Source organism: Nasonia vitripennis, chromosome 4, assembly GCF_009193385.2.
Source record: "Nasonia vitripennis strain AsymCx chromosome 4, Nvit_psr_1.1, whole genome shotgun sequence".
Taxonomy (NCBI): Eukaryota; Metazoa; Arthropoda; class Insecta; order Hymenoptera; family Pteromalidae; genus Nasonia; species Nasonia vitripennis.
The window spans coordinates 8,516,300-8,543,726 of NC_045760.1; the positions used below are offsets into that span (position 1 = coordinate 8,516,300).

General features: G+C 37.2%; 4 protein-coding genes across 10 annotated transcripts; 2 read left to right on the plus strand and 2 right to left on the minus strand.

Moving 5' to 3' along the window:
• Positions 1 to 24: 24 nt before the first annotated feature.
• On the plus strand, positions 25 to 5,297 carry LOC100679262. Of its 2 annotated transcripts, none has more exons than XM_003426377.5 (4): positions 25 to 206; positions 309 to 437; positions 952 to 2,974; positions 3,055 to 5,297. In XM_003426377.5, exons 1-4 carry the CDS (start codon positions 108 to 110, stop codon positions 3,456 to 3,458), a joined length of 2,655 nt encoding a protein of 884 aa, XP_003426425.1. In that variant the 5' UTR covers positions 25 to 107; the 3' UTR covers positions 3,459 to 5,297. The 2 variants fall into 2 exon arrangements, with proteins under 2 accessions (XP_003426425.1, XP_008206703.1); XM_008208481.3 differs by having other exon boundaries at positions 44 to 206; positions 955 to 2,974.
• A 185-nt stretch (positions 5,298 to 5,482) lies between these two features.
• LOC100118110 (transmembrane protein 184B) lies at positions 5,483 to 20,865 on the minus strand. 4 transcript variants are annotated; one of them, XM_001602114.6, is made up of 6 exons: positions 20,187 to 20,698; positions 18,305 to 18,463; positions 17,535 to 18,179; positions 16,553 to 16,794; positions 15,507 to 15,591; positions 5,483 to 9,658 (listed from the first exon to the last, which is right to left on the minus strand). In XM_001602114.6, exons 2-6 carry the CDS (start codon positions 18,450 to 18,452, stop codon positions 9,480 to 9,482), a joined length of 1,299 nt encoding a protein of 432 aa, XP_001602164.2. In that variant the 5' UTR covers positions 18,453 to 18,463; positions 20,187 to 20,698; the 3' UTR covers positions 5,483 to 9,479. The 4 variants fall into 4 exon arrangements, with proteins under 4 accessions (XP_001602164.2, XP_008206705.1, XP_003426426.1 ...); XM_008208483.4 differs by lacking the exon at positions 20,187 to 20,698 and adding an exon at positions 19,748 to 19,959 and having other exon boundaries at positions 7,612 to 9,658; XM_003426378.5 differs by lacking the exon at positions 5,483 to 9,658 and adding an exon at positions 12,042 to 13,474 and having other exon boundaries at positions 20,187 to 20,865.
• On the plus strand, positions 20,748 to 23,781 carry LOC100679357 (syntaxin-8). Of its 3 annotated transcripts, none has more exons than XM_032599352.1 (6): positions 20,748 to 20,815; positions 21,304 to 21,716; positions 21,787 to 21,981; positions 22,265 to 22,521; positions 22,593 to 22,685; positions 22,779 to 23,781. In XM_032599352.1, the coding sequence occupies exons 2-6, from the start codon at positions 21,682 to 21,684 to the stop codon at positions 22,937 to 22,939; spliced, it is 741 nt and encodes a 246-aa protein (XP_032455243.1). In that variant the 5' UTR covers positions 20,748 to 20,815; positions 21,304 to 21,681; the 3' UTR covers positions 22,940 to 23,781. The 3 variants fall into 3 exon arrangements, with proteins under 3 accessions (XP_032455243.1, XP_003426427.1, XP_032455244.1); XM_003426379.5 differs by having other exon boundaries at positions 20,749 to 20,821; XM_032599353.1 differs by having other exon boundaries at positions 20,749 to 20,801.
• LOC100118184 (probable cytosolic oligopeptidase A) lies at positions 23,478 to 27,250 on the minus strand. Its single transcript, XM_001602172.6, has 9 exons — positions 27,055 to 27,250; positions 26,378 to 26,544; positions 25,760 to 26,299; positions 25,454 to 25,690; positions 25,251 to 25,377; positions 24,795 to 25,182; positions 24,437 to 24,717; positions 24,221 to 24,352; positions 23,478 to 24,150 (listed from the first exon to the last, which is right to left on the minus strand). The coding sequence occupies exons 1-9, from the start codon at positions 27,144 to 27,146 to the stop codon at positions 23,940 to 23,942; spliced, it is 2,175 nt and encodes a 724-aa protein (XP_001602222.2). The 5' UTR covers positions 27,147 to 27,250; the 3' UTR covers positions 23,478 to 23,939.
• Positions 27,251 to 27,427: the final 177 nt, after the last annotated feature.

Here is a 27,427-nt window from a genome sequence, read left to right on the forward strand (position 1 = left end):
CAGCAGGGGGGGGGGGGGTGTCGCGCAACACTCCGTGAACGAAAACGGAGATAGTACAGTCAGTATAGTGGTAGTATGCATTATGCACACTCGCCAGTAGTAGTAAAATGGCGAAGGCGAACGTCGAGACGTCGGGGCTCCGATTGCGCCCCAACACCGTCGAGGAAAATCGCACAGTCCTCAGGGAGATCCAGACCAGGAAGGAGGTTATTAATCGTCGTCTTCTCTTATCGATTTTTTTAAGTCAAACAAATATGCGCGTAAAGCAGTTCGTGTCTAAACTCGATATTTGGCTATTCCGTTTGTAGGTGGACGCGAGGAAGCAGGACGAGCTCAATGCACTGTTTGACCGCATCAACGCCGAGTGCGCCTCCAGGTCGCTCAAGGAGAAGAAGAAGCTGCTGCAGCAAGCATCGTCAGCTGAGAAACTCCTGGAGGTCTGTATTCGATTGGGAGCGAACATAACCTTGCGGCTTTGTTTTTCTCTGGTGCGCGCTCGAGGCTGATAAATATAACGGGACGTCAAAGTCGTCCGCGTGATGTGTTCCCGCTTTTTTTTCCGCCGTGTGATTTGATAGTGGAAAGTTTATACGCTCAAAGGGACACAATAGGAGCATTGTCGGTTTTGAGGAAATAGTTTTGTTTTGTATATAGCAGAGTGATCAAAGAAAGCCTGTGCTTATCTTACTTATTGTTATACACTTGAGTGATGAATCATCTGTCTAACTTTTCTGTTATGTATGCTCTTTATGGTTTTGCCTCAGAGATTACTTAAATTTTTTAAGCCTAGCAGTGGTTATTGTTTTTTTACCTAGATAAGTTTTGATTCATACATAAATAGTGCTATCTGCATCAGTTAGTGAGAAAAAGCTTGAATTACAATTTACTTGGTTACTGTAAATATTACCTAACCGTTGTGTATGCATTATTAACTTGTTTACTCTGTTCTAGAAGGTAAACACAGTTCACTATGGACCGCTACCTGGATTTCCATCTGGTACATGGTGGGGTATCCGAATGGACTGCTCCAGAGACTGCATACATGAGCCCTTTAATGAAAACATCCATGATGGTCCATATGGGGCAGTATCCATTTGCACGTCCCACTTGAACGCTCATAATGATGTGGATTTTGGAGACACATTGACTTTCACAAGCCGGGAATACAGTGCAACAGATCACTCCAAAGATTCTTTGATTTTAAGTTACCAGAATAGGGTACCTATAAGACTTGTAAGAAGTTATTGCCTTTCAAATAATTATGCTCCAAAAACAGGATACAGGTATGATGGATTGTACACAGTAGTCGATCATTGGATAGGTGTCTCTCCAGATACTACAAAGCACAGAAAATTTGTGCTAACAAGAGTATTAGATCAAGAGAGTCCAACATGGGCAGAAAGAATTTCTGGAAGAGTTAAAAAAAGCATTACTCCTAGACTCACTAGAAGTCAAAAGGTGGTCAAAACTCAAGAGCCAAATGCAGCAAAATTTACGTACAAAAAGGTTGAGGTAGAGCCAAAAGTTGGCAGTGTCAGTGCTATAGTGTCTAGACAGGTCTTCAACAAGTGTATCCCTGGATCACCAGATAGTTCTCCAAAGTCTGTTTCTAGTACTGACTCTCAAAGTTATTGTCACAACACTTGTCCAACAAAATTGTGCAATACAAACTTATCCATTCGCACAAACCTCTACGATTCTTCACAGAAACTTCAAGATGTCAAAAAAGCCATGACAATGACGTTGTGCAAAATCATTAAACCCAATCAAACTACACAGCTTGTACAGAAAAATTGTCAGGAGGATGTGGAAAAGATTAACACAGACTCATCGAATACAGAAGTGATGAACAAAAATTTATCAAACAATATTCAACAGGAATCCACAGAAAAGAAAATCAAAAAGGTCACTTGGGCAGACTCCTGCACCTCCACTTCTAGTTGCATCGAAAAATCTGTTCCAACAGCAGGTAACGGATTTCAGTACAGTGGCTCTGATGTGGTTGATGGATTCAGCCCCACCTCGCCCAAGAAGTGCGGCGTCCTTAAGTACAACAATGTCGCTGAGATAACTTCACCACCTAAGATGCCAAGAACCAGACCCAACATCTTGCGGAACTCCAGTACAAGAAGCACATCTCAACACGTTGTTCAAATCCATTCCAGGTCAAACGTGGTGCAGACTAACTTCTCAACAAAGTCCGAGACATTGAGCAAAGAGACTGAACAGTCGGAGAACAAGCCTTCCTCTTCGAGCATAGACTCGCTGGCGCCGGACAAGCTGGTGAACATGATCGTCAAGGAGAAGTATCATCCGATGGCCAAACTACTGATAGGGAACATGATTGGTTTAGAGAACCAGGAGTCAGCTATCCTCACCGCTTACAACACTCTCAGTTCAAAGGTAGACCAAGACGACTCGAAGACATCGTCTAAGGAGAGCAAGCTGAGAAGCTTTTACATCAGCAACAAGAGCAGGAAGAACGGTATGCTGAAAAAGCAGCAGCGTCGAGAGATCGCGAATCTAATTATTGATGCCAAGTTCGACACCGGGACGAGAAGCTCGAGAAATCGCAGGTTGCGTTCAATCAGGAGACGACTGTCCAAATCTGAAATATCGCAAAGGAAGCTAATGAACGCAAGGAGGATACAGTCGCGACCTTTAAACAACAAGGAGATACGCAGCACGACAGCCAGAGAGGCACAGCCAAAGAAACCCGAAAAGAGAAAAACAGAAGAAGTAGTTGTGTCAAAGCGTTCGAAGATGGTTTCTACGTCAACACAGTGTACTCTGCTCAAGGCGCCTGCGGTCGATCAAGCAATACAGACTGGGATTATAGATATTTCTCCATCGGAGTCAGAGATTAAAGTGGAGTTTGTGGATTTGGATGATATCAAATCAGAGCCTTGTGATGTAGAATCTAACTGCGAGGACGTTAATATAGAAATTGGTACCAATCCTATTAGGAGAGCACGTATGTATTCACATTCACTTTATTTAATCCATCCTGTGCATAATTAGAATGTGGCAAATCAATTTTTACTTTAATTGCAGATTTTGGTAGCTCCGCATTCGCACCAGTGAATACAGCAGACAGTGGCTATCGAATAGCCCGTTTACGCTCAATTGGTTTTAGACCGATAAATAGCTGCTCTCCGATGGAAGACGAAGACTCGAACCAAGCGTCTTCAAGACCGGACGTCGACGAAGAGTACAACAAATACACCAGTGAAGAGACCGACATAGTCGGCTACATGGAAGAACAACTGCACTTTGAGGATATAGAAGATGAAGTGATAGAAATAGATCCAACTGAGCAAACATCCCAAAAACGGATACAAAAGAAATTATGTTCGCCGAAACCAGTCGAGTCTTTGTTAGAGGAAGATTTCGATAAACCCTGGCATGGGTGGAAGCAAATTTCCGTCGACGGTAGGGTTTACTGGTCCGGCTATTAATTTATTTTAATTTATTTTTTTTAAGCGGTTTAAATTTGCCGCTATCGTTACTGAAATTTTGTTTTGAAATCTTTTTGATTATTGATTGTTTTGGTTTTATCGAAGTTCTTTCATTTGATCAATGTGTTAAAACCATTTATTTAATAATTGGTTGATTATAATCTTGTCGAACATGATAATAATTGGAAGATTTTTTAAGATCTAAATGAAGATAATTTAGATACTAGATATATTTTTAGTGTAAACAAGACTTTTCTTGGTTTATCAAACTATAAAGAGAGTCAACATAGATTTGCGACATTTTACAAAATACTGTAGTTACATTGGTAAGCTGTTTACTGAGTGCTCTAAGCACTTTCTCTTTTTAAACTATTAATTTTAGCGAATGCTGGCCATTCCCAAAGATTGTTATTTTGGCTGCCTCTTGTATATATACAGTAAATTGAAAAATGATTTGATTCTCTCTGTAATAAGTGTTCTAAAACGCTGGATATCACTAGATACTTATATATTTGTTAATACTGAGTTTAGTGAAAATTTTTAATTGACTTTATTTAACTATTTGATAGTGATTAATAAAAAATATAAATCAGAAGAATTTAATTGAAAGTATTATTTAGCCTTTAATACTTTTGTAAATATTTCGATGAATTAGTTAAAACTTGAAATTTATTTATAGTTTTTTATATTTAAAATGGGGAAAAATGTTGAATGATAAACTTACAATACTATAAGAATTTACTATAAGGTTAAAAATATGTAAACCAAGAAACTCAACCTTAGACAAATTACTAAAATTCTATATTTTGTAATTATATTTACATCAAATAGAAATATTCATAATAAAAAAATCTGGTATTTCCATTATAATAAATTTTAAGAACTACACCTTACAAAATTTTTATTATTTTTATACTAAACAAATCGAAAATTTAAATAGAAATAGAAATTATTAGTATTACTCAATAGTAGGGTATTGGTAGTGATGTCCAGTTTTGCGTTTAAGGCAATGCTATCAGTTGTTTTCTGACTAAAAATTAGTAAACAACGTTCGAAATTAAAATTAAATTATTCACAAAATAGAGAAGGTCAGTATATAACATTTAGATGTTTTGAACATATTTTGAGACCTCATATCCAATAATTTCTTGTATTTATGTATTATATATATAAATTAGTACACTCTTGTAAAAAGTAAAACACGAAAGGAATCGTGATTATTATATAATTTTTATACTTATATTGGCGAACTGTGCAGTATGTCTACGTGTAATATGCAATGCTCGAACTAACAAAGTGCCTGATTAATCCCAAGCTTGATTAAAAAATGATAGGCAAATGGTAGAGAGCTATATACAGTTCAACAGAAATTATCGTGAGTAAAAAGGAGAAAATGCTGAGAATATCTATAATATACGAGTCATCTTACGAAGACTTAAATTTCAAATTAAACGAAATGATACATTAAGTTTTTGAGAATTTTCTTTTTTTTTCGTTTCGAGCTGTGTGATAAATATGCCTGCTGATGTACTAAACACTTGTAATTATGTGTTGTTTAATTGAGAAAACTTTATGTATGAAATATGTTTTATATAGATATTGCAAAGATAAACTGATTTTTGCAAATATTATTTTAATGTTATTATTCGTAACTGATCAAATTTTATTAATTTCTCATATATTGCATGAATTTAACGTTTTTTTTTCAACATGTACATTTTTTTATTGCTCTTAATTAATCTCGAAATTTTATCGATGAAGTGATCTCTGTAAATACTTCTTATATTATATTTATTATTGTGAAACTGATACATGAGTAAATAAACTAATTTCAAGGTAGTTTTCGTTAAAGTGTAAATTTATTGGATCTCTGCGAACATAGCGATGTAAAAGTGTCGTTTATTACTTACCTTCATTATAAATTATATATCAGTACTTCAAATATTACTAAGAAAAATATTATAAAATTACAAAATAACTTGGTGGTATGAGGTATTGAAAAAGACATCATAACGTGCAAGAGGTGTCATTTTTTCGTCAGGTATCGACAGTTTATTTATTTAATATATCTGGACATAATATTCGTTATTCGACACGTCACTCTCGCACGTGTTAAATATTTTCTCTCGCTCCCAATATTATTTTTTATTTAAAATCTTTCTCTCGTCATTGGCTTTTATCTCCTCTGGCATCGCAAAGAACACAAAATGTTTCATCGAAAAGAACAAGGAAATGCAACATCGAGGCCCTGACGAGGAAACTCTTCCCGCTCTCCTTCCACAGTATTGTTTCTCCCTTTAATTTTACTTTACCATTTTTTCATTTATTTTATCATTTCAGTTGTTATTAAATACATTCTGCATGACATTATACATTATATTTATTATATACATTTAATAGTTTCTTTTTGTTATTTCCTCGATCTACATCTCGTATAATAGGACGCATCTGTACGCAGCTTCTCCTCCTTTTTCGTCGTAATTTAATCTTTTTCAGTTTTTTCTTTATATACTCCACCACTTCGCCTAGTTTCTGTTTTTCTTTAGGTATAATATATTTTTTCATCCCTTAATTGTTATAATAATTTTGCTACATGTGGTATAATGGAAGGAACGTAAAATTACAAGTATATCAAGCGAAACATTTGTCTTTTAATCTTCAGAATAATTATCAAGCCACTCGGAAAAATTTGAATAATCAATCTATCGATTTTCTTTTCCAATTCAGGTTCTTATTATGCTTAAAACTTTCATGCGAGTGAAATTTGTAAACAAATGGAGGGCAACATATATTTTTTCGCATAATAAAGTGAACCAGCGAAAAAGTCGTTGATTATTCAGAGAAGAATATATTTCCGAGTCACAAATATTATTACGTCGTGTGGTGTATGTGATGTAGAAGTATATTTTTATCGACCGAATCAGAATAAATTGCATTAATCATGGGAAACGCAGATTGTGTGCAATCTTTTAAACTTTTGTATAGCCTCTTACGTACAAGTTCAACATATCGTTGGAAACAGCGCATGATTGTTCATTTACAGTCTTCGTATAGCGAGCTGTGTATGTTCAGTAATTATACACGGACGTTATGGGTATTTACACATTATAATTATCTTGCAATCAAGCGATAACGCGAGAAAAACCTCAAAAGCGCTCAATTTCATAAACGAAAAGAAAAGCCAAACTCGACCTAAGCAATAGCATACATGTATACGTGTAAAAAAGCTACGACCCTTCGAACTACACACAAACTGCGCGAGAAATTCGGTCGACAAAAAAAACGCATATACAATGGTGTCTCGTACGCACATAGGTGAGGTATACAAGAAAAGATTGTATTTACTGCGCAGAAATAAAAACGAGGAAAAAACCTGTAAGTACTGTATACATGCTCGTCATGGACAATGTTGGATTTTACGTTATATTACGGGCGTGTCTCGAGAGCCACGCCAGAGAAACTCGCGGCCTTTTTTCCCACGAAAGAATAGCTACTGACCGTTATCCCGAAGTCTTGAGCTCTGGTTTTTGGTCGTGGGTATGATAATGAAAAACTTGGCAATTAGCCTACCGAGGCTATACATCGACTGTTTGGAGCGTATATCGTTAACTGGTGATGTACAAATAGTACTTTGTTGAAAATTGTGCGCGTTTGAAGGAAAGCGTTTGAACAACATTTTGAACTAATATTGAAAAATGGAACCATACGGGCGAGTTTCTCCGGATATGGCATCTATGACAATTGACAGCATGGGTATTTGTCCTATCTCCCCGACCTGTACCTATTGTTTATAAATACATCCTGTTACTCTTGTACATTCTTTACACTGGTTTACTCGGAGAATATTAAGAAGAGAGACGTTAAAGCTATATAAGAGTTTTATTGTTCATTTAATCATCCGTATATTATCTCGTGTCATAGAATCGGGCGCCGCGTCTAGAACGAGCGACGCCCTTACTACACCGCAAGTGTCGTCGTTCGTGTTGAGCATATTAAAATAAATATTCTTCTATCAACTATTTATCCGGTTTTTTTCCCTTCATACTTACCTTTGTGTTTGTATATTTTCATTATTATAATTACATAACGTAACGTCGATTATTTAACATGAATAACATCGTATGTGGAACTGTGTCTTGTTTCATTTTTTCCCTTTTTTTGTATATTATTATGTCTACATGCGCGAGAGTGTGAAATTAACTGGACGACGTACAACTTTTTTTTTGGCTTCGCGACGTCCTTCGAACTTTTCTTTCGCTCTGATTCTCGTCCCGCTCACGTAATATTTTTTGGTTTTGTATTTTTTTTTTATTTTTCTTTTTTTATGGTTTTTCATGGAACTGTCCGCATGATGTGACAATAACGAGAAAAATGATCGATAAAAGAGCAAGAGTTTTAAACTTTAAGACAGTCTCATGAAAATAGCTCAGTTTCATAATCTTAAACTCATAGATAAGATTTCTCTTTATGGAGACCAATAAAATACAGTAGATTGATCTCCATAAAGTCCTTTACATAATCGCTCCGCAGGATTTCACAGAAGAGCAGACAATATTATTTTACGATGAACATTTTCTCTTAATGATTGGAACTAAATATTTTACATGATATAGCCATGTAAATAACACGAAAATGGGTTGATGAAACTTTTATATCATGAAATCGTCATAATCTCGTATTATGAACAAAATAATATGTAATACAAGTGCAGCATCTACCTTATATTCTTTGCAGCTCCTCTACTATGAGATTCCATTAGAAAATGCTCTTTACTTGAACAATATAAAAATTGCAAATATATGTAACTCTCACATCAGTGTATATACTCAAACTAACACTTTTTAATAATAACGTGACATAAAAAATGCATGATTTAGTTTGTAACTTAGTTACCGTGTAATCTCAGATTCATTCCAACAGAATAATGCTTTATTATATTAAAAGTTTTTTTTTACCTTGTTCAAAGATATTATTTTTTTTAAGCAAAATGATTTTGAATAAACGTTTATGTAACATCGACGCGAACGAAAGCTGAAAAGCAGGTCACATGATTTGGTTACTTGATAAATATTTTAATATATCCTTGTTTAATTTGAATTGAAAATCAATATAGCGCAACACAACTGTTTGACAGTGATTTCACGTAAATTTTCATTTCTTTGAAATAAGAGTAATGATAATGCGAATTAAAGCACGTAATAATCAGTTTTGCAAAGTGAACGAACAATACATCGTTTACATTAGAGATTTAGGCTACGATTGCACTAGTAAATAACCACGATTGTGTGACGTTACAATTAACTTATACGGTATAAAGTATAGGTTCCCTTACAATTTCGGTTTGTTGTAAGAAAATATATGATTTATCTTTATCTCGTTATTCGTTTCTATTATTATATATACTACCCAAGAAAATTTTATATACAGTATCAAAAGGCTTTCTAATATTGTATAAAATTTTCTCAAAGTATATTATGCGCACGATTTGAAAATCCGCTTTCTACAGCACGGCACACCGAGTATTCTGTGTACACACCGTCATTTAATCTCACGCGAAATTCAAATCAGAAATTAAAAAAAAGGTCATCGACGCTTGTTTTTGCCCGCTGCTTTACCGACCGTGAAATTCGTGACCGTCAATCATATAAGAAAGTTTTTTTCCTAGATTAAACCACTGCGCCTACAGATATTTCGAATTTAGTACAGCACGTACTGCTTATGGCGAAAGTTGCAAGTGCGAGATCAAAAACGCGCAAAATCTCGCCCTAAGCAGTAGCTCGGTCGGTACAACAGCACGCCGGTAAACAAGTTGAATAAAAGCTTTGACATAATAGTTCCTTATCCACCAGTGCAATCGCAAGACCTCGTTTCTATCTCACAAAGAAGAAACACCAGTCCCAGTTATGGAGGAGTCCGTTCAGGCAACGCGACTCGCAAAAAGGCTGCGATTCATCCCGGGCCACCGTAATGGCGGGAAATTCAAAAATCCATGTAGCGACCGTGAGTTCGCCGTCGGTAATTCTACTGGAACTCGTCGTCGCTGCTCAGCAGCATCGTCTTCTCGTTGTAGTTCTGGGATATGGTGGCGACGCGTTGGTTCGGGACGTTACGTCGTTGGGGCGGAGGCACCGGCATATTCTGTGGGTCCTCCGGGTCGAAGCTTGACACCCGCATACCACGCTGACTCTTGGCACCGCCTCCTACAGAGAGGACCAGTTTACATACGCTCTTGTTTCGCAGGAATAATGGCGGGTTTTTCTTTTATTTTTACGGCTCAGTTTCGTATTCTGACGGATGTATACTGGTATATATATATATAATGTTCCGGAGGTCGAGAATAGCATTGTCGCGGCTCGTTAGCGGATGCGCTCGGGCGCTATTAATAATTTGGGGAAACGCTATTTTTCGGAGAGTCGACGCAACGCAAGTGGGTGACACCGAGTTTGGTGAGACTTGCGTTCTTATTATTTTTCGATTGAGAAACGCGATTGCGCATAACAAAGATAAAATAGCGTCGTTGAAACGGTACAGCTAAATTAAAAATCTTTTAATCATGCACAGAATGTACTTTTCAAAATGTTATTTTCATTTGCAAAATATACCAGAACATCTCATACAACTTAATTATTCAGAATACAAAACATTTCCTTCTTTTGTCTTGTAATAACAAAAGTACGATGTAACAATGTGAATCCTGCATATAGTGTGTTTGATTAAAACCCAGTTTGTTAATTCAACTGACATTATTCTATTCGAGATTGACAAACGCACAAAAAATAATAAGAATAAAATAAACGCACCGGCATAAAAGAAAACGCAACACAATTAGTCGACATCACATCGTTACACTGTACTCGCAAGTATAGCCCGTCGAAGAGGGACACAATAGGCTATGTGCTTTCCACTGAAGGTTCAGGGCGAGCAAGTAGTCTCGGTCACGTATTAATCGGCTGCGGCCTCGCGAGCGCGTTCATACTTTATCGCGTGCGATAAAACGACGCTCGATTCGATCGATCGGCCAACGCGATACTTCTTTCTCTTTTTATCGTCGCACACGTGTGGATGTGTACACGGATGGATGTTTATCTCGAGAGCGCGGCGCGCACAATTTTTTTCGTTCCCTCGCGCCGTTTAGACAATGACCTATCCGTCTCGCTTTACTCTAGTATTCTTTTTTTATCGCGTGGGTGTATAGGTAGGAAAGATGAGGAGGAGGGTTTATATGCGTGGCGATTTTGGCGGTCGTGGATTTTCGTGCTGGGTCGCGCGGCTTTTATGGTTGGACGAGGCGGTTGTAATTTTTTTTTACGGACGTCAGTGTCACGTTGGCCGAATCGATAATCGAAGCTCATTTATATTCGCCTACGATACGACTAGGAAGAAGTGCTTTGAAAAATCTTTGCGCTGATTATTCGAATTGAAGATGAAAATAGCTCTGCCGTCCTTGTTATACATTGTAGATATAATTATAATAGTCAAACACCGTGCAATATTATTATAGTGATGATTTGCAGTGTGCCAGCAGCCTGATGTATGTTATTACTTTGTACAATCAACCCATTTGTGTCGTGATTTACGTTTATATACAAGTTATGCCCATCAATTAGGCAAATGTTGCATTGTACAAGCACTGCATGTTAGCATTGCGAATTGAATGTATTTTTAAATTAAATTGATCCAAAGTAATTATAGGATCAGATTAATTAGCGAAAATAATTATAGAATTGGTATTGAAACCAACATTATGCAGAACAACAAAATTGAATTTCAGAGACAAATGGGTTCACACGACTTTCATGTAATACCCTCGCGTGTATCGCCGTGTTAACGCACCATTATTATTACTATTATTATTATCATCTTATTGTAAACATATGCACGACTTTACAAAGCACTGCTTCAGCGCCCCTTATATCTACATACCTCAATTCAAAATAAAAAAATACAGCAGCATAACAGAGGCAAAAATAAAATACGTATACGGTATCACATATACGTATATAGCATATAACGCCAAAGATATGATATAAAGTATAGAAGAAATAAATGAATGATGATCGCGCGCTCGCGTATTTTGCATTCCAATAATTTCATGCAAATGCAAGGACAAAGGCTTGAAATTTTCTTGTTTTACTGGAAAGGTTTCTATTTCAAATTTGACAAGCTATTAGTACAAATTACATCTTTACTATAATCGTTTGACAGAGAGATAAGTTTTTATCGCTATAGGAATGATTCATTATTGTCAGCGATAAAGCATCTCGAAACTTCTACAATCGAAATACTGCGATTCAATTTATATAAAACAAAGCAACAAAAGCTTGCTAAAAAGTTAGTGCAACTGTGAAATAAATTCGTTGCATTTCAAAGTTTACAAACTGTAAAACGTAATCGCGTGTAACCGTAGCATTTGAATGAACCACATAAAGTAGACTGTGTGTTTATTTATAGCTCGCGCACAAGTAGTAGCCAGAAAAAAAAGAAAATTTCATTGAATTAGCATTATAAAAACGGTTGAGCCAATATTTTTCTCCGAGCGAGCGTGGGAAAATTGCTGTAGGGAGAGAAATCATAAAGTCAAGCTATATGGAAGTATTTATATCGTGCAGGAGACATTGACCTAAAATACATCCTGGTACAATTTTCGCACAATAACGCCCGAATGACTCACTGTTCTTAGTTGCAATCGCACTGCATGCCAAGTTATATTAGATAACACATAAATATACAAATATATAATTATTAAGAAAATAAAGTGATCAATTTTGTAATGATTGTGTTTAGGTATTGAGACGAGACTTTTGAAAGTAGATGAATTGAAGACTTTTGACGAGGTTTTGGTTCTGGATTTTATGTATTTTTTTTTTATTAATTTTTTCGTTGTTGACACTGAATTAATTTTTAATAGCGTTGTACATTATACACGCGATATCCTGTGCTTTTTTCACTCTTATATATTCACTTCAATTTATGTTGCAAAAAATTGTTTAATTTCTTAAGTACATAAATAATGTTATGTGGTTATAACTATTTATATTACAGACTAATAAGGCTCGTTAAGGAGAAACTCGTAGTAAAAAGTATCTAGGAATCAAATTCGACCGGGCTGTGCTTTATTTTCAACAAAACACTGGTCTTTTGTTTTGGAGCAATCTATGTATAGAGTATAATCTACTAAAACAATACTGTATTCGTTATGCTACAGCTAATACTATCATATGATGAGTTATGTTTGTTATCACCGAATAACTTAAGTACTTCAGACAGTTTCTTTGATTTGAGCTATTCATAATAACAGTAGAGTAAATATATAAACGAATCTTAACTATGACCTACCATACCACTTAAACATATAAAGAACGTAAAAAAATTAACATGCAAAAACTGCTCAAAACGAAAGAAAACTCAAATCCTGGCCAGAATTTCATTCATGAATAAACTTTACTACGCATCTCCCCCGGAATTACGTGTCGTCCTGTCGACACTTTGTAAATAGTTTGTTTTTAGTTTTCACGTAAAAATCGTGTCCGATTTTATTCAAGAACAATAATAAAAACAAAAAAAAATAATCATTGTTTACCCTGCATGTTTAACAGAGCGAATTTCCTTAAGAAAACATCTTATTTTTTCGCCATCGACGAGCTTATGCGCTCACGATTCTCGAAAATTCGCTACAAATTATATATAAGAATATTTATATCTTTAAGGCGTCTCATCGTCGAAGTCAAAGTCGCGCACAACAGCTGCATCAAGGAAAGTCTCATATTTCATGAATGTGTACTTTTCTCGTATCATTTATTTCGCTCGTTTGCGTCTGTCTATCTCTTTGAGTTAGCCTTTTTTTCTGTTTGCGTTTGTGTTCTCGTTTTTATTTATGATTTTTTTCGCTCCTCGACAACGTCCACAGAGGCGTCCCGCCGACGTGCGTTGAAAGAAAAATTCGTATTCGAGCAAAAGCGCCCTCGAAAGCGCGCGGCACACTCACAGCTTTTCGTACGGCAAGTTGGTATTGACGTCTGAAAAAAATAGCAAACAAAATGCACCTTCACAGCTGCCGCCCTTCTATGTTTCTTTTTTCTTTCATTTTTTTTTAAATTCTATTATCTTCTAGCTTTTTTTAAGCCTTAGATTATATATTGTGATGTAACATTAATTGCTTGATTCTTTAATGTAGTTACTCAAGTGAACGTTTACTTTTGACGTAAAGGGCTCAGACGCGTTTGGTTGTTTACCTACTGAGACTGAATGACGTATGCGATGAAATCATGTTAATTTTGCTGCCATTAGCTGATGACGGCAAGGTTCACCTTTCCACCGTTAGGAACAGCTTGCTATTATACACTTGTTATAAAAACTTGTGAATGTCAATTTTATAAATGCAAGATACTTTTTGAGGAGTTAATAACGTTTATGATGCATACTTTTTACTACAAAGACGTTATTGTTCTGTATACCTTGAAAAGTAACGCCTCTAGCTTTCTTAGCCTATTTTGCAGTGGATTGGAAACAAAGCTAGTGTTATACAAAGTTTACGTTCTATTAAAAAATGCGTCAACAGCTTTCACTTTTGCACGTGAAAGTCGTGCTGAAATTTTCGAATATAAAGTGTTCTCTATGCGTATTTCAATCATTTCATTCGCCATATTATAATTTGTATTATTTTATTAATCGTATCCATCGAAAACAAACATTTCTGATTAACAACATCTTTTTTTTTCGAATATTACGAGTTGGACGATTTTTCGTGATTAGACCAAAGCCTACGAGAGCAATTAAATGCGCATTACTCACACAGCTATATGAAATACAAAATTAATTAAGGTGGTCGCCTTAATTAAGCGTTTCAAAGAATACTTTAATGAGTCCTTTAATTTTAATTTAATTACACGTCAAAACTAGTGAAAAAACTCGTATCAAGTCCTATTTGACGAACAAACGTATTCCACTGCATTTACGAAAAAAATAAAAATAAATAACAATTCATCCGAGAATTTCTAAGCTATGAAGAAGAGGCGATATTCCAGGATGAGAAATCGTCTTCCCGTTTTGTGACCCGTTACGCCAAAAATAAACGGAACAACACCACACCAGTAGCAGCAGCAGCAACGTTTCTCTTGCTTCGTATAAAATATAAGTGTGATTTAGCAAAACGAGATAGGAAAAGCGTGAACCGTCTGTATACTTTTTCGGACAATATAGCGCGATCATATTTTTTCTTTCGATCGTCATCGGTGCGACAGTTCCGTAATAGACATAATAAACTTAGCGTGTGTCTCATCCGTGAATGTGAGTATAAAATGATCGATGAAACTCCCACGTCAAACGTGAATCGGTGATATCAAAGAGTGCGTAGTATTGTTTTTAAATAAAATAAAGTTAGTCTATATACATTGCAAAAAAGCTATAGCTAGTGATGCAAAAGTTAAAAGTGACGATTACAAAATCAGTCTATGCAAATAATTGGAACAAATTAAAAAATATGTATTTACAATATGTTTATGCAAATTTCAATGCAGGCTCATTGCGCATGCTATACCGAAAACGAACGTGCTCAATCGTGCAACATGAAAATGACAAAATAACAAATTTCGTGATGAATAAAAAAATATCCAAAGCGGGGGTGTTTTTTTTGTGAATAATATATAAGTTATATAGCGAAAAAATCTTAGAAGCTTGGTGTGCACTCGCCAGTTGCAGAATCGTTTCAAAACTTTTTCAATTTTGTAGAAGTAAAAAAATGTATGTGAAAAGTCACAGCGGAAAATTCCGAGAACAAACGGGTGCAGTTTAATACTAGTATTTTTAAACGAATAAATTGTCAGTATATGTATATGCAAGTGCATTCGCTGTGCTGAAATTTTATTAAAACTGTTCCGCTGTTTTATCGCTACTCGAGATTTTAATAGCTTCTAACAACTGCAATAATAATACCGATGACTCCAAACAATTACTCGTATATGCTTCAAACAATTCTCCGATTAACGAGTGTACATCTTTAAGATAAGATAAAATTACAAAATCTATGAAAATCAGAATGTAAAAACTTACCAGAACTATACTGCGTGTACTGCTGGTACTGAGGATGGAAGTTATGGATGGCGTCAGTCATGATGTCCTTAGGATTCATGGTTTCCTGAGAAAACAGATACATTTTTTTTCTCTTCATCCAATCAACTCAGCCTCGCTGTACATACACTCATTCACTCGCGTCCATTCAAGCGTCTCTTGCGCTTCCAGCAGTAGTTACGTAAAAGTTCGCAAGCCGAGAAAATTTACTTGCGCCGGATTAACGAACCTCGTATGTGTCTGGAAGCCGAGAGAAAAGTAAGCGTGACGCCTCTCTCGAGCTCGCGTGAAATTCAATGGCGAAACGAATTGCTCGTTCGTGGAATCTAATTTGCGTACAAGTCTGATAGGTGTAAATTACCCTTTATTTATTTAGCCGAAGTCACGCGAAATAGAACTCATTTATTGGCTTTACTAAAATTGCTTGAACGTTTAACGTCATCGATAAAATTATCGAACGAATAAGCGTATGCAGCAGTGTTACTTGGTTCTTCGATAAAAGTTAGTAATAACTTGATCAATCGCATTGTTATAGTTGGCATATCGATCGATCAGCAATGAAATACTTATTAATCAAGTACTTGCCGCAGTTGATTCATTATTCACGACAGTTCCACCTAGCGTACCGCGTCATAAAGCGATTATACGACTTGCTAATTGTACGCTTTTTATCTAAATAACGATAGCGATAAGGATATTCAGATCGCTAATCTACGTGACGAGATCGCCGAATGTAAACAAAATATTTCTTTCGACGTTAGAATCCGAACTACAATCGAAAACGTCGCCAAAACCACGATTTATTCTCTAGAAACGTCAAACTGCAAATCATCGGATCACTCTAACTTCTTTCTCACTGCTCCGCAGAACAAAGCAAAGTCCCCCGACAAAAAACCTCTCCTCTCACTCGCAGAGAGCGCGCCAACAAAAGACTAATCGTCTTAGCGTCTCGCGGGTCTTTGACACTGGCGCGCGTCCTCACGTGCACGGAATACCTTGTCGCGCACGTGCTAAAATCGAGGCTCTACCTTGAGGCTGCTGCTGATGCTCTGCATAGTGACGCTGCGCCCGCGCGAGTCCGTAGTACAACCTGCCGCGTAGACCTGGTAGGGGAAGGCGTATCGCAGAGCTATCGCCGCGAACAACATCTCGATGCAGATGAGGAAGTTCTGGTAGCCCGCTGACACGGTACCAGCGCTCGTCGAGTGGCCCAGGCTGTCGATCACTGGAGAAATGACATTCGCCTTTTCCAGTACGGCAAGCAAGACTCCTGCGGAGAAAATCGGATGGTTTTTCGAGAATGACGTCAAATTCTATTCGTTTTATTAAGAGAATCGATGTGATTAGCAGTGATTTCACGTTATCGAAAAAACGAACGAAACATAGACACTTGAAAATTGTAATAATTTAGATAAAACTATTATTATAATAATTGCGTGAAAGATAAAGTAAAAGGAAGCGGTAATATAAGCTGCATGCGATCTACATATCCGTAAGTAGAAAAAGGCGGATACGATAAGATACGGTATACTTCTGATACGCCCGCTTTCTATATTATTCAATCAGCTTTAAAGTATTCGCTCTTTTTACTCTTTATAAGTAACGGGATATCGTGTGTAGGTTATGAAAGTATTTTTGCAGGCTATCGAAAGTCCAAACATTGGCACAATTTATTAAAAAATAAAAATAATTTATTCGAATATAATGAATGTTTGCATTCGTGTGGCAATTATATCTTATATATCGTATAATGAAAATGCAACACAAACTTTGCTTATAGTGCGAACGTGATGTTATGAATAACTGAAGAGCATGGCAAAATAATTAATGAAATTCATCGCTTGCGTTTCAGGAAGCTCACGCGTATAGTTTACCAAATTAATTTTATGCGCGATTAAAAATGAAAAATATTTGAATGAAAATCTTTGTCGATTTGTAAACAAGGTGAAACGATAATAATTACTGCAATAAGCTAATGATAAACAAGTCGTAAGCAAATTCCAAACTTACCTTGCCAGAAGGACAGGAAAATGACACTCTTGACGGTGCAGAACTTGAGAACAGGATCGAAGGGCGTGAGCAGGTCCTTTGTGGCGAAGTAGAATAAAAACAGTCCATATAGCGCCAGAGTGACGCTAATATTGTAAATGCAGGTTATGTATACGTATCCGCCGTCGGGAGACCAATCGCCGTCCCTATAATGCCCGAATGCTTGCAGGAAAATGATGACAAAGGCCATGAGGGGCTTAACCAGACAGAACTGCAGCGTTGCTTGCTTGCAGAATCTAAGAAAGCCAATAGTGTATGTCTTTCCAGCCAAGCAGTAGGTTCCATAGATGCAACTTGAGCGGATGGGCTTCCCCCGTATCTCAGACATAATGTTGCCCTCGCCACCCAAATACTCGTAGCACAGGGAGAGGAAATTGTAGATGACAAATGCCTCATAACAGTCGCGCACAGTAAAGAAGTACACGTAGTAGCTCTCATTGTTAAAGAACAAGAGGGATATCCAGGAGTAAGTGGCGTATATGGGCACTATGAACAGTATCCTGACTATCCATCGCTGCTCTGCAGTGTTTGTGTACCACCTCAGGTGTTGGTATATTTGTTGACAACTGATAAACAGAGCAGCCCATACAAAGGCACCTGCAATACCTGGAAAGAAATACATCAAATTGTCAAAAATTAAATTGATTTTACTTCATAATTAATTATGAATCTTGACAACTATCCAAATAATATATTGTATAATCAACAAGTGTTATGTTATCTATGATTACCTTTTGCTGCTTGTGTTTGTAGGAAAATAGGAGTCACTTCCTTGTTGGGATCGTCAACTCTGACATTCGCAGGCATACTTCCCATTGCGGTAGCATTAATGATTGAAGCTGCTGAGGACAGCATATCCATTGGCGATTCGCTACTCATGATTGTTTAATCTGGAATTTCAAGAACAGAATGAAATTTTCTTAGACCATGTATAATGTGCCAAAAATAGCAAGTGATATAACTGGGCTAGAAAGTGAGATTACTGTAATCCTGATGACACTGTATGATAATATTTGAGTTTCTTCTGACTCAGGAGTGTTTGTATAACACAGATTCTTAAGTAACTTGAAAAATGAAGCCATTTTTAGGTTTTTAATTACTTCATTGTGTTGTGATATTTCCTTTTTAACGATAATCTTAGAGGTATTGCTTATAATGGGAAAAACAAACGTAAAAAAGGAAGTGCAATATAGCAATGCATTAACATGATTCAACAGTTACTGCATTTAATGTCTGTTTTGAATTTCTGAAACTTATGCAATTGTGAAAACACAATGCACATGCAGTCAACAGTTTAGTATCTCCTAATCATTAGGTCTACCTGCAAATTCAGCAGAATATTGAGCTATTAAGGAAAAATATCACTCTCACAATCAAAGGTCACATTAGATCAAACGACACTTTTTTGTAAACAGAAGGAAAGCTAACTGTTTGTATGAGGAAAATGTAATCTGCCATACTAATCTATAAAGATTTTCATTTATTGTATTATTTCATGCAATTAATGTTTCTTTATAAATGACAGATAAAAATAGAATTTCCAAGTATCTCTGGATGTAGTGGTGGTAATGAAAACAAATTTCACAAAGTAACGTAAGAGTAAATCTAATTAACGTTCCCACAATTTTCAAAACAAACACAGCTAGTATGTGAATGTTTTGAAAGGCAAATACCCTCTCTCGTAGTCCAAATTCGATGTTTAGGTAATTATTACCTTTCTGCTCCATTCAGTAGACACACTCTCCCAAGCTTTTCTCAATTTCCATACATTAGCATTTCAATGCTCTCGCACGATTAATTCTACAGATCATCAGAATGACACAATCCACTTCCCCAAATTTCAAACCAACAAGTGCACAAACAATGTCGAGCACGCTAATAACAATCATCTGCTTGCAGATCTCTCCTCAATCGAACGCCCCATTCCCTGAACAGCTGTCACCCTACGGCCAAGACTACAAAACACCTGACACTCCACCTGCATGTCAACCCTTCCGCGTCCCAAAGCCCTGTACACTGAATTACACTCTAATATCGTCCGCATAGGCACGCGATACAAGTACCCACTGTCCACAAGCAGACAGAAAAGAACGCTGGCGCTCAGTCGCGCGCAGTGGGCAATCAATATGCATGTGTGTGCGTGCAAAAACAGTAAGTACTTCGCGACGACGTACCTTCGCCAGCCTAGCCATTCATGCGAGCACGTCCGTGACGCTTCTTCTGCGCGACTGGTTTTCCTCAGTCATGCGAAAAAGGAGTATATGGCAGCTATGTAGCCACTATAGAGCTCCGAGCTCCGCTCCGCGGAAGGTAAAAGGCGCAAAACGTCACGGAATCCGCTCTCTTTTTACACCGCCATCTCGCTCTCCGCTCGATTATCCTCTCTCAACTACTCTTATACTCTCTCTCTCTCTCTCTCTCTCTCTCTCTCTCTCTCTCTCTCTCTCTCGCGCGCGCGCGGACACGAAAAACTCGCTGTGCCCAAGATACTCGCGGACTTTTACCCGATGAAAACACTAGTAGCGCATATATATACACATATATATATATATATATATATATATAGTGCTCCAGCAACTACCCATATGAGCATTGCGAAAGAGACAGACTCACCTGTCGATCAACTTTCGAATAAACGGCGAAGGTCGGCGCTGCCGATGGCGACCTTATTACCTCCACCTCCTCCTCCTCCGCTGAAGACGACGTCGGCGCTATTTATCTCGTCCTCCTGCTCAGCCGACATTGCGCGTACACGGCTGCATTTTATCCCTTCAATATGCCTGCGAATCTTGTTGCTTTTTTCGTTGGATAATACGTAACGCACAGGCACTGTACTGCACAAGCACACTACGTAGAGACACGCGCACCTGCGAGGATTGGATTGGATTTGTTAAAGGGACGACGAGAGGACGCGCGACTTTGTTCGCTAGCCGTGGATACACTACTGGAGAGTGGAGAGGCCGAGAGGCGCGACGAAACGACTGCTGCTTTTGACGTAGTGAGGAGAGGAGACTACAGGAGAGAGAAAGAGAGCTGTCTGTCCTTGTCGAGTTGTCGCAATAAGATAGAGAGAGAAAGATAGGAGAGACTCGCGCTCCGCACACGGATGTTGGACGGAGGCTCCCTCTACGTGAATATGGAGTCGCGAGGCGCGCGGGTCGATCTCCAATGTGTGTAAGTGCGAGAGGGTCGCGGAGGAGAACAGCGGAGGTTATGTCAGACTGTCAGGTTACGTGGAATCGGTGACGGTTATTTTTTTTCTAATTCTCAGAATGTTCGTTATTTCTTTCAGCTAAAATTCATTGGGAAAACTTTAATTTTTATGTATTGCACAATTACAAAGATTGCTTGGGAAAACTGCGCGGTTTGGAGGAGTATCAATTTATACAAGACGGTCTACACACACACACACACACACACACACACACACACACACACACACACACACACACATATATATATATATATATATATATATATATATATGTGTGTGTGTGTGTTTTAGGGTGAAAACGTAAGTTTTGAAATTGATAGTCAAGTGAAAGTTCGAAAAAGTTCGAAAAAATTGATGCTCCAAAACCGAGTAATTGCTCGCGTCAGCGAAGCTCCGAAACGACTGACCGTCGCATTACCATCTCATGATGCCACTTGTTTACATCGACCAAGTATCAACATGTGTGCGTGTTATACACGCGTATGCGCAACTCACTTTTTTTCGATTCTCGTCTAGTTTCTAGTGTCTGTCTGGTCTAGCCATATCAAAACCGCGTTTCCCTTCCCCGACTCTTCTGTTTCTCTCTGTGGAGTGTGGACAGCTCTCATGCATCAGTACTGAATCAACGCAGCAGCGCCTGCGCTCGACAACACAAAGACAAAAAAAAAGATAAAAGCGAATGGAGAAGTGTCCAGCAGGACATTAGTGATTCAACGGTGTTAAATTTCACCGACCAGCGAGGAACGAGACACCACGTGCTGCTGCGCTGTCATCAGTACAGTGCAATGTGAGAAGAAGAACTGCCTTCAGTCGTTAATCGTTATCAATCCACAAACACACCTTATCAACCAGAGTAGGAGAGCTCATTAGCAGCATCTGAAAAGTGGAGGAATCATGGCACTTGTTTACATCGATGGCAATGATCCATGGTAATGAGGTGCAGATGAGATTGTTGCTTTTTTTGTGAGCGTTCACACTGATTGCTTTCTTATTTTTCAGGCTACTCGAGTACGAGGTCTGCGATAACTTGTACAGGGAGATTATGGAACAGCTGACGCTGAGGGACAGAGAGCCTAGAACTTCTCAAGCATTTGCCAGTCTCTCTGCCAATATCAGACTGAGGCTCAAGCAGTACAGCAGCCAAGTTAGAGAGCTCAAGAGTAAAATCAATGATGATGTCAGGCAACACTCCATGTACGATTGTGCATTTTATTCTTTAATTTGAGAGGCTCTAGGTTAAATAATTTTCATTTTTTTAATAATAACTCTTTGTTAAAACTATAATTAATGTAGAGAATGGCAAGATACTTATGAAATAGGACTGCATAAATTGCCAAAATTTCTATTTCGCAGCAAAACATGCTTTGTAATATATTATCTTTTTTATAATATCTGCAGTATAGTTAACTCAAAAATTCAAAAGTAAATTTTTAACGCATCAGTCTAATTTTATTTTTTTTTCTAAACTGCTTTTCAGAACAGTGGAAGAAGCAGAACGTAGAACGAGACAAGTAGAGCAACTACAAAGTAAAGATATACAGATCCAGCGACTGTACGAAACAAAAACGAACGACCTGGCGCTGTCTAGGGCAAGGCTACTTGGCCCCACAACATCAGCATTTGCAGATGGGGGTACTACAAGCTGGGGAATCGACGATGAAGAGGACGAAAAACTTATCGACGTTAACGTCACTGTTGAAGATCTTAAGAGCCAGAAGCAGCAGTTGCTTCAGGGTAAAAATATTTTTAATTTATTTCTTGAGATTTAAATGAATGATTTTTTTATGCGTATTTTATCTTTGTAGAGCAAGAGCAGGGATTGGAACAGTTATCCAAAATAATTTCGAGGCAAAAACAGATTGCGCAAGCTATACACTCTGAAGTGGATAATCATAACGGTAAGAACATTTTTTTTAACTTCTTTTTTAATTTATAATTTATGCATTGAAACAAAATTTCATTCACTATATCATTAATACGCGTTTTTACAGAAATAATCGACGATTTAGCAGACCATATAGACAGGACAGATGAGCGGCTGATAGACGGAACTCGCCAAGTTCGAACGATCTCTCATAAAGATAGAATCTGGCCTTACTGGGTTTTCATCATACTGCTCTTTATTGTCATTATCGCTGTCGCGCTGGCTTGATAAGTTTTTGTACAATACCTTTACACATGCGTGTATTTGTAAGTTGAAAAATTTTTACTCCCATTAAGTTAGGTTCATGAATACGATTTTTTTTTGTGCTACATTTTAGTTTAATACTGCGTTGTGTATCTGTGATGATAGGTTTTTGCGCGTAAAATTTTGTACATACGGACGTAGCTACTAACGGTTATGTAGTATTTTTTGGGTAATATACTTGTATATCTCTGCTTGACTATTATTAGGGAATCAATCTTAGAAGTGTAACAGAGAAAACAATCATGTATGCAATACAATTAGAAATTATTCAACGAGGAACAAGCTGTAACAAGTATTACTAATTTCGTCAACTTTGCGTGTTTGTTTTGTTCAATCGGAGGTTCGACAAGCGAAACAATAAAATTTTGTAAAAATTTATCATTAAAAAATCAGAAAACATAATTTTATCAACATAAGATTTTTATTGACCTAAGAGATGTTTTTTAAAACTATTCAGGGAAAGCGGAATAGAAGGAATATTTTCTGCAAGAATTAAAACCACTGATAATACCTATAAGTTTCATATTTACAAATTTATAATCTTACATAAATTAATCGACAACTTTTAGCGTGTTTACGCACGGTAATCTTAACATTCTTTAAGCTGCTTTATCTTCAGTTCTCTCTACTGTCTCTTCATCGTGAGTATGCAACAACGGGTTCTTATGCGTAAAATATCTTTGCAAATACAAATATATAACTACTGTTTTATCTCTCATCGCTCAATTTTTCTTTAATCCCATCCGCACTAATATAACGAAAAAAAATCAAATGTAACTTGGTTTCTCTCTGCTGAAAAAATCACGTCGAATCCAAAAAACGAGTATTCGATTCAAAATCAATTATAATTCAAAAAAAAAAAATCACCCGCAAATTCAAGTTTATCAATTGTCATTGTTTTAAATGTACGTTTATATGAATTCGATCGCGACATCTGTCAGAGCAGCTTCCCTTCTGAATTATCTTAGTTGATTTTCAAATGTTTGATGAGGGCTTTTAAGCTCGGATCCCTGCCTCTAAATCGTCTGAATACTTCGCTTGCTGGCACGCTACCACCGAGGGACAAGAAGGTATCTTTGAAACGACCTCCAATCTTGCGCTGGTGGTCCGCATCACCATGGGATTCTTGGAAAGCGCTGTACACATCGGCAGCCAACATTTTCGACCACAAGTCACTGAAGGAAAAACATAATCAAGATTTTCCAGTGTGTAGCAATCAAGAATAATTAAGAAGAAATAACAAACCTGTAGTATGCAGCACCAAGATTATCAACAAATATCGCATCCCAAGAACATACATGTGAGTCTTTTTTGTCTTCAGGGAAAACAAAGTGTTCTCTCCAATTTTTCTTCATAATAGCCTCCCATGGTTTTCGTCTAAAATACGAGTTTGATCATTTCAGTATGGATCTTATTTTTAAAAAATTAAAACGAATTAAGAAGTAATAATCAAATACGCACATTGAGTGCAGATCAAGATCGAATTTACAAAGATATAGCTCTTTGCAGATATTGAAGCCGGACATGTGCGTGCGTGAACGCCTAAGGTTCTCAATAGTTTCGTCGTCGAGCGTCTCGCCAGTCTCGCAATGGCTGCTGATACTCTTGAGCACTTCGGGCTCATACACCCAATGAGCCATCAGATGTTTGCTCGTGCTTGCCGCATCCCACTCGATGTTCGATAGACCTGCGATCTCCGCCGAGTTAACCCTTGTCAATACTTGTTGAAGTACGTGACCAAACTAAGAAGAAAGGTGCCGTCATTGAAATGACCAAATTTTGTGGGAAGAAGATTATATTTCATGAAACTATATCTCACGTTCTCAAACAACGACTGTACGCCTCTGAACGTCAACAATGAAGGGGTACCATCCTTCAAAGGTGGCTGAAAATTGTAGATGAGCGACGTCAGCGGCTTGGTACCGTTGATCACACTCTTGTTCCTCATAATCAATACCCATCCAAAGTGTCTGTTTGCCAAGAGTTTCTGGTCTCCCCGGGCGTAAGGATCAAAGTAGAAGCTACCCACCGACTCGCTGTCAGACACCTCGAGGTCATATACGTCAAAGAAACGAACGTCTTTGTGCCAGACATCGACTTTTTCGCGTTCGATTATTTCCACGTTAAATAGATTTTTGATCAGCTTGAAAAGGCCCTCTAAAACCTTGGGTAGAGGGAAATATTCTTTCAGAATTTCCTCGTCATAACTGCAAAATAAAATCGTTAACATAGATTTAATTTATTCGTATTTAAACATAATTTTGTAAGCACTCACTTGTACAAAGTCCTTTTTTGCTTTCTTGCCCAGTAAGGAACATCCCACTGCTTTAAAAGGCCCTCAAAACCTCGCTCTCGTGCGAAATCTGTCAGTTCGTCGATCTCTCTTATTTGATGAGGAAACGCTGCAAAACATAATAATAATAAATAATAATCATGAAAAAATTACGATCTATATTAATTATGATTTATCAAACGTACCGGCATTGCGAAGAGTATCGAGAAACTTGTAAACATTATCTAAGCTTCCAGCCATTTTAGTGGACATACTCATTTCTGCAAAGTGTTTAAAACCTAAATACCTAGCGATTTCGCATCTGTCGCTCGTTATTCCATTGACAAGCGAAGCTGTTTGTACCTCCTGCTCTCCATGATTGGAACACTTCAAAACGTTTGATAGCCAAATGTTAAACCTTTCTAATCCATCAGGACAGTATTCTGTAATGACGAAAATTGCATAATTATCGAAAGATAAACAAGTTTTAAAAAAATTTCAACAAAACTGACCCATGAAAGTTTGTACAATATGGGGCTTTAGGGTAATGATCCATGGACCCACTTCATATTGTGCTGGATCAACAGCAACAGTTTTCAAAAATTCCTCAGGGAAACCTTTCATTTTCTGAGGATCTGTGATTTTGTGCTTGAATAAATTTGTGACAACCTCAAGTTTTTGTCTAAACTCTTCACTTTTCATGCTAATTTGTCTTATGAGCACTCGAAAGTGATGTCTATTGGTTTCATCAAGATTCAGGCCATTCAACCTGCCCTCAAGCAGATACTTTTGTAAAATACGCTTCTGTTCGTCTGTCAGCTTTTGTGTGTCTTCATTTGCCTTTTTGCATACCTCATTAAGTGGCTGACTATCATACTTCTGGGATATAGCTGTCCATGCTCTTTTGTGTATACTGAGGTAAGATTTTGTTGGCATCAAAGATTGATTCCCAAAATATAAAACTTTTGAAATACCCCATGTTGTTTGCAAAGGGATTTCTAATTTCTCAATAGGTTCAAAAACATCTTTGAAAATGTTCAAGTTTTTTGACTCTGAAATTTATTAAACAACTTTATTCAATCTTGAATTATTCATAAATTAGGCAATTTTTTCAAATTTAATTACTATACCTTCAATATCTTTTTCTAATGCCTTAATTCCTTGTTCAAATTCAATGGTTTGTTTACCAATAGCTGCAATGCACCTTTCTATCGATAAGCGATTGAATTCAGGAAGCGTAGTTTCTTCTTTGAGTAGCGGATTTTTTTCTGGCAAATCTTCACCAATTTCTGGGAGGCTTTAGACATAAATTAATATATAAATTTTCTAATTTCAAGATAGCTCATAATCACATTTATTAATAGACAATTTTCTAATATGAAACAAAAAATATTATATAAATACTTAAGAAACATTGTATCATGAAATGAAGACTGATTGTTCAATGACATGTAATTTCAAAGGTGTGATTCTATAGTCTAGATGCAAGATTATCGTTTAATAATTATTAACACTTAAAGCTATAAATATTTCATGCAAACCAATGATTTTAAGAAACACAAAAATTTCGATTTTTTTAATATCATAATTTAGCCATACTAGAATCAACACAAATGACTCAATTACATTTTTATATTTTATATCAGCTCATGATTCAAGCAATACAATGAGCAAAGAGCTAATCGTAATCGATCCGTGCTAATTATGAAAAATCGGATCGAATGATGAAAAATTGCGCCTTATGAATCAATATATCTCGATATCATGAGAGCAAGGTGCATCGCCCTAACCTCTAAACAGTACTCACAGAACATAGTATCCGCTTTCCTTTCTTCGAGGTGCCTTGAAGAGGCTATTCCTCATGGAGAAGATTCTCCTGCCGCAGATGAGGGCCGTCATGTTTATAAAGTTGTGTGAGCCGTGAGTTTTTCAACTATTTAAAAACATTGTTGAGTCGGGCGTTCGCGCGGACTGCTCCGCCGCCATTGAGAAAAGTTCAACCCGTTATACCCGCCGTTAATGACAGACGAATTTTCTACAATGGTCACCCAGTCGTCATCGACGTGGTCCTGCGAAAGTTTGCGACAGTCAGTTCTTTTTTGAGTTGTGTTATAATCAGAAAGTGCATCGGGCACTAGAGATGCAAGAGATGCAATAGGTTGAATAATTTGCAGAAGCAC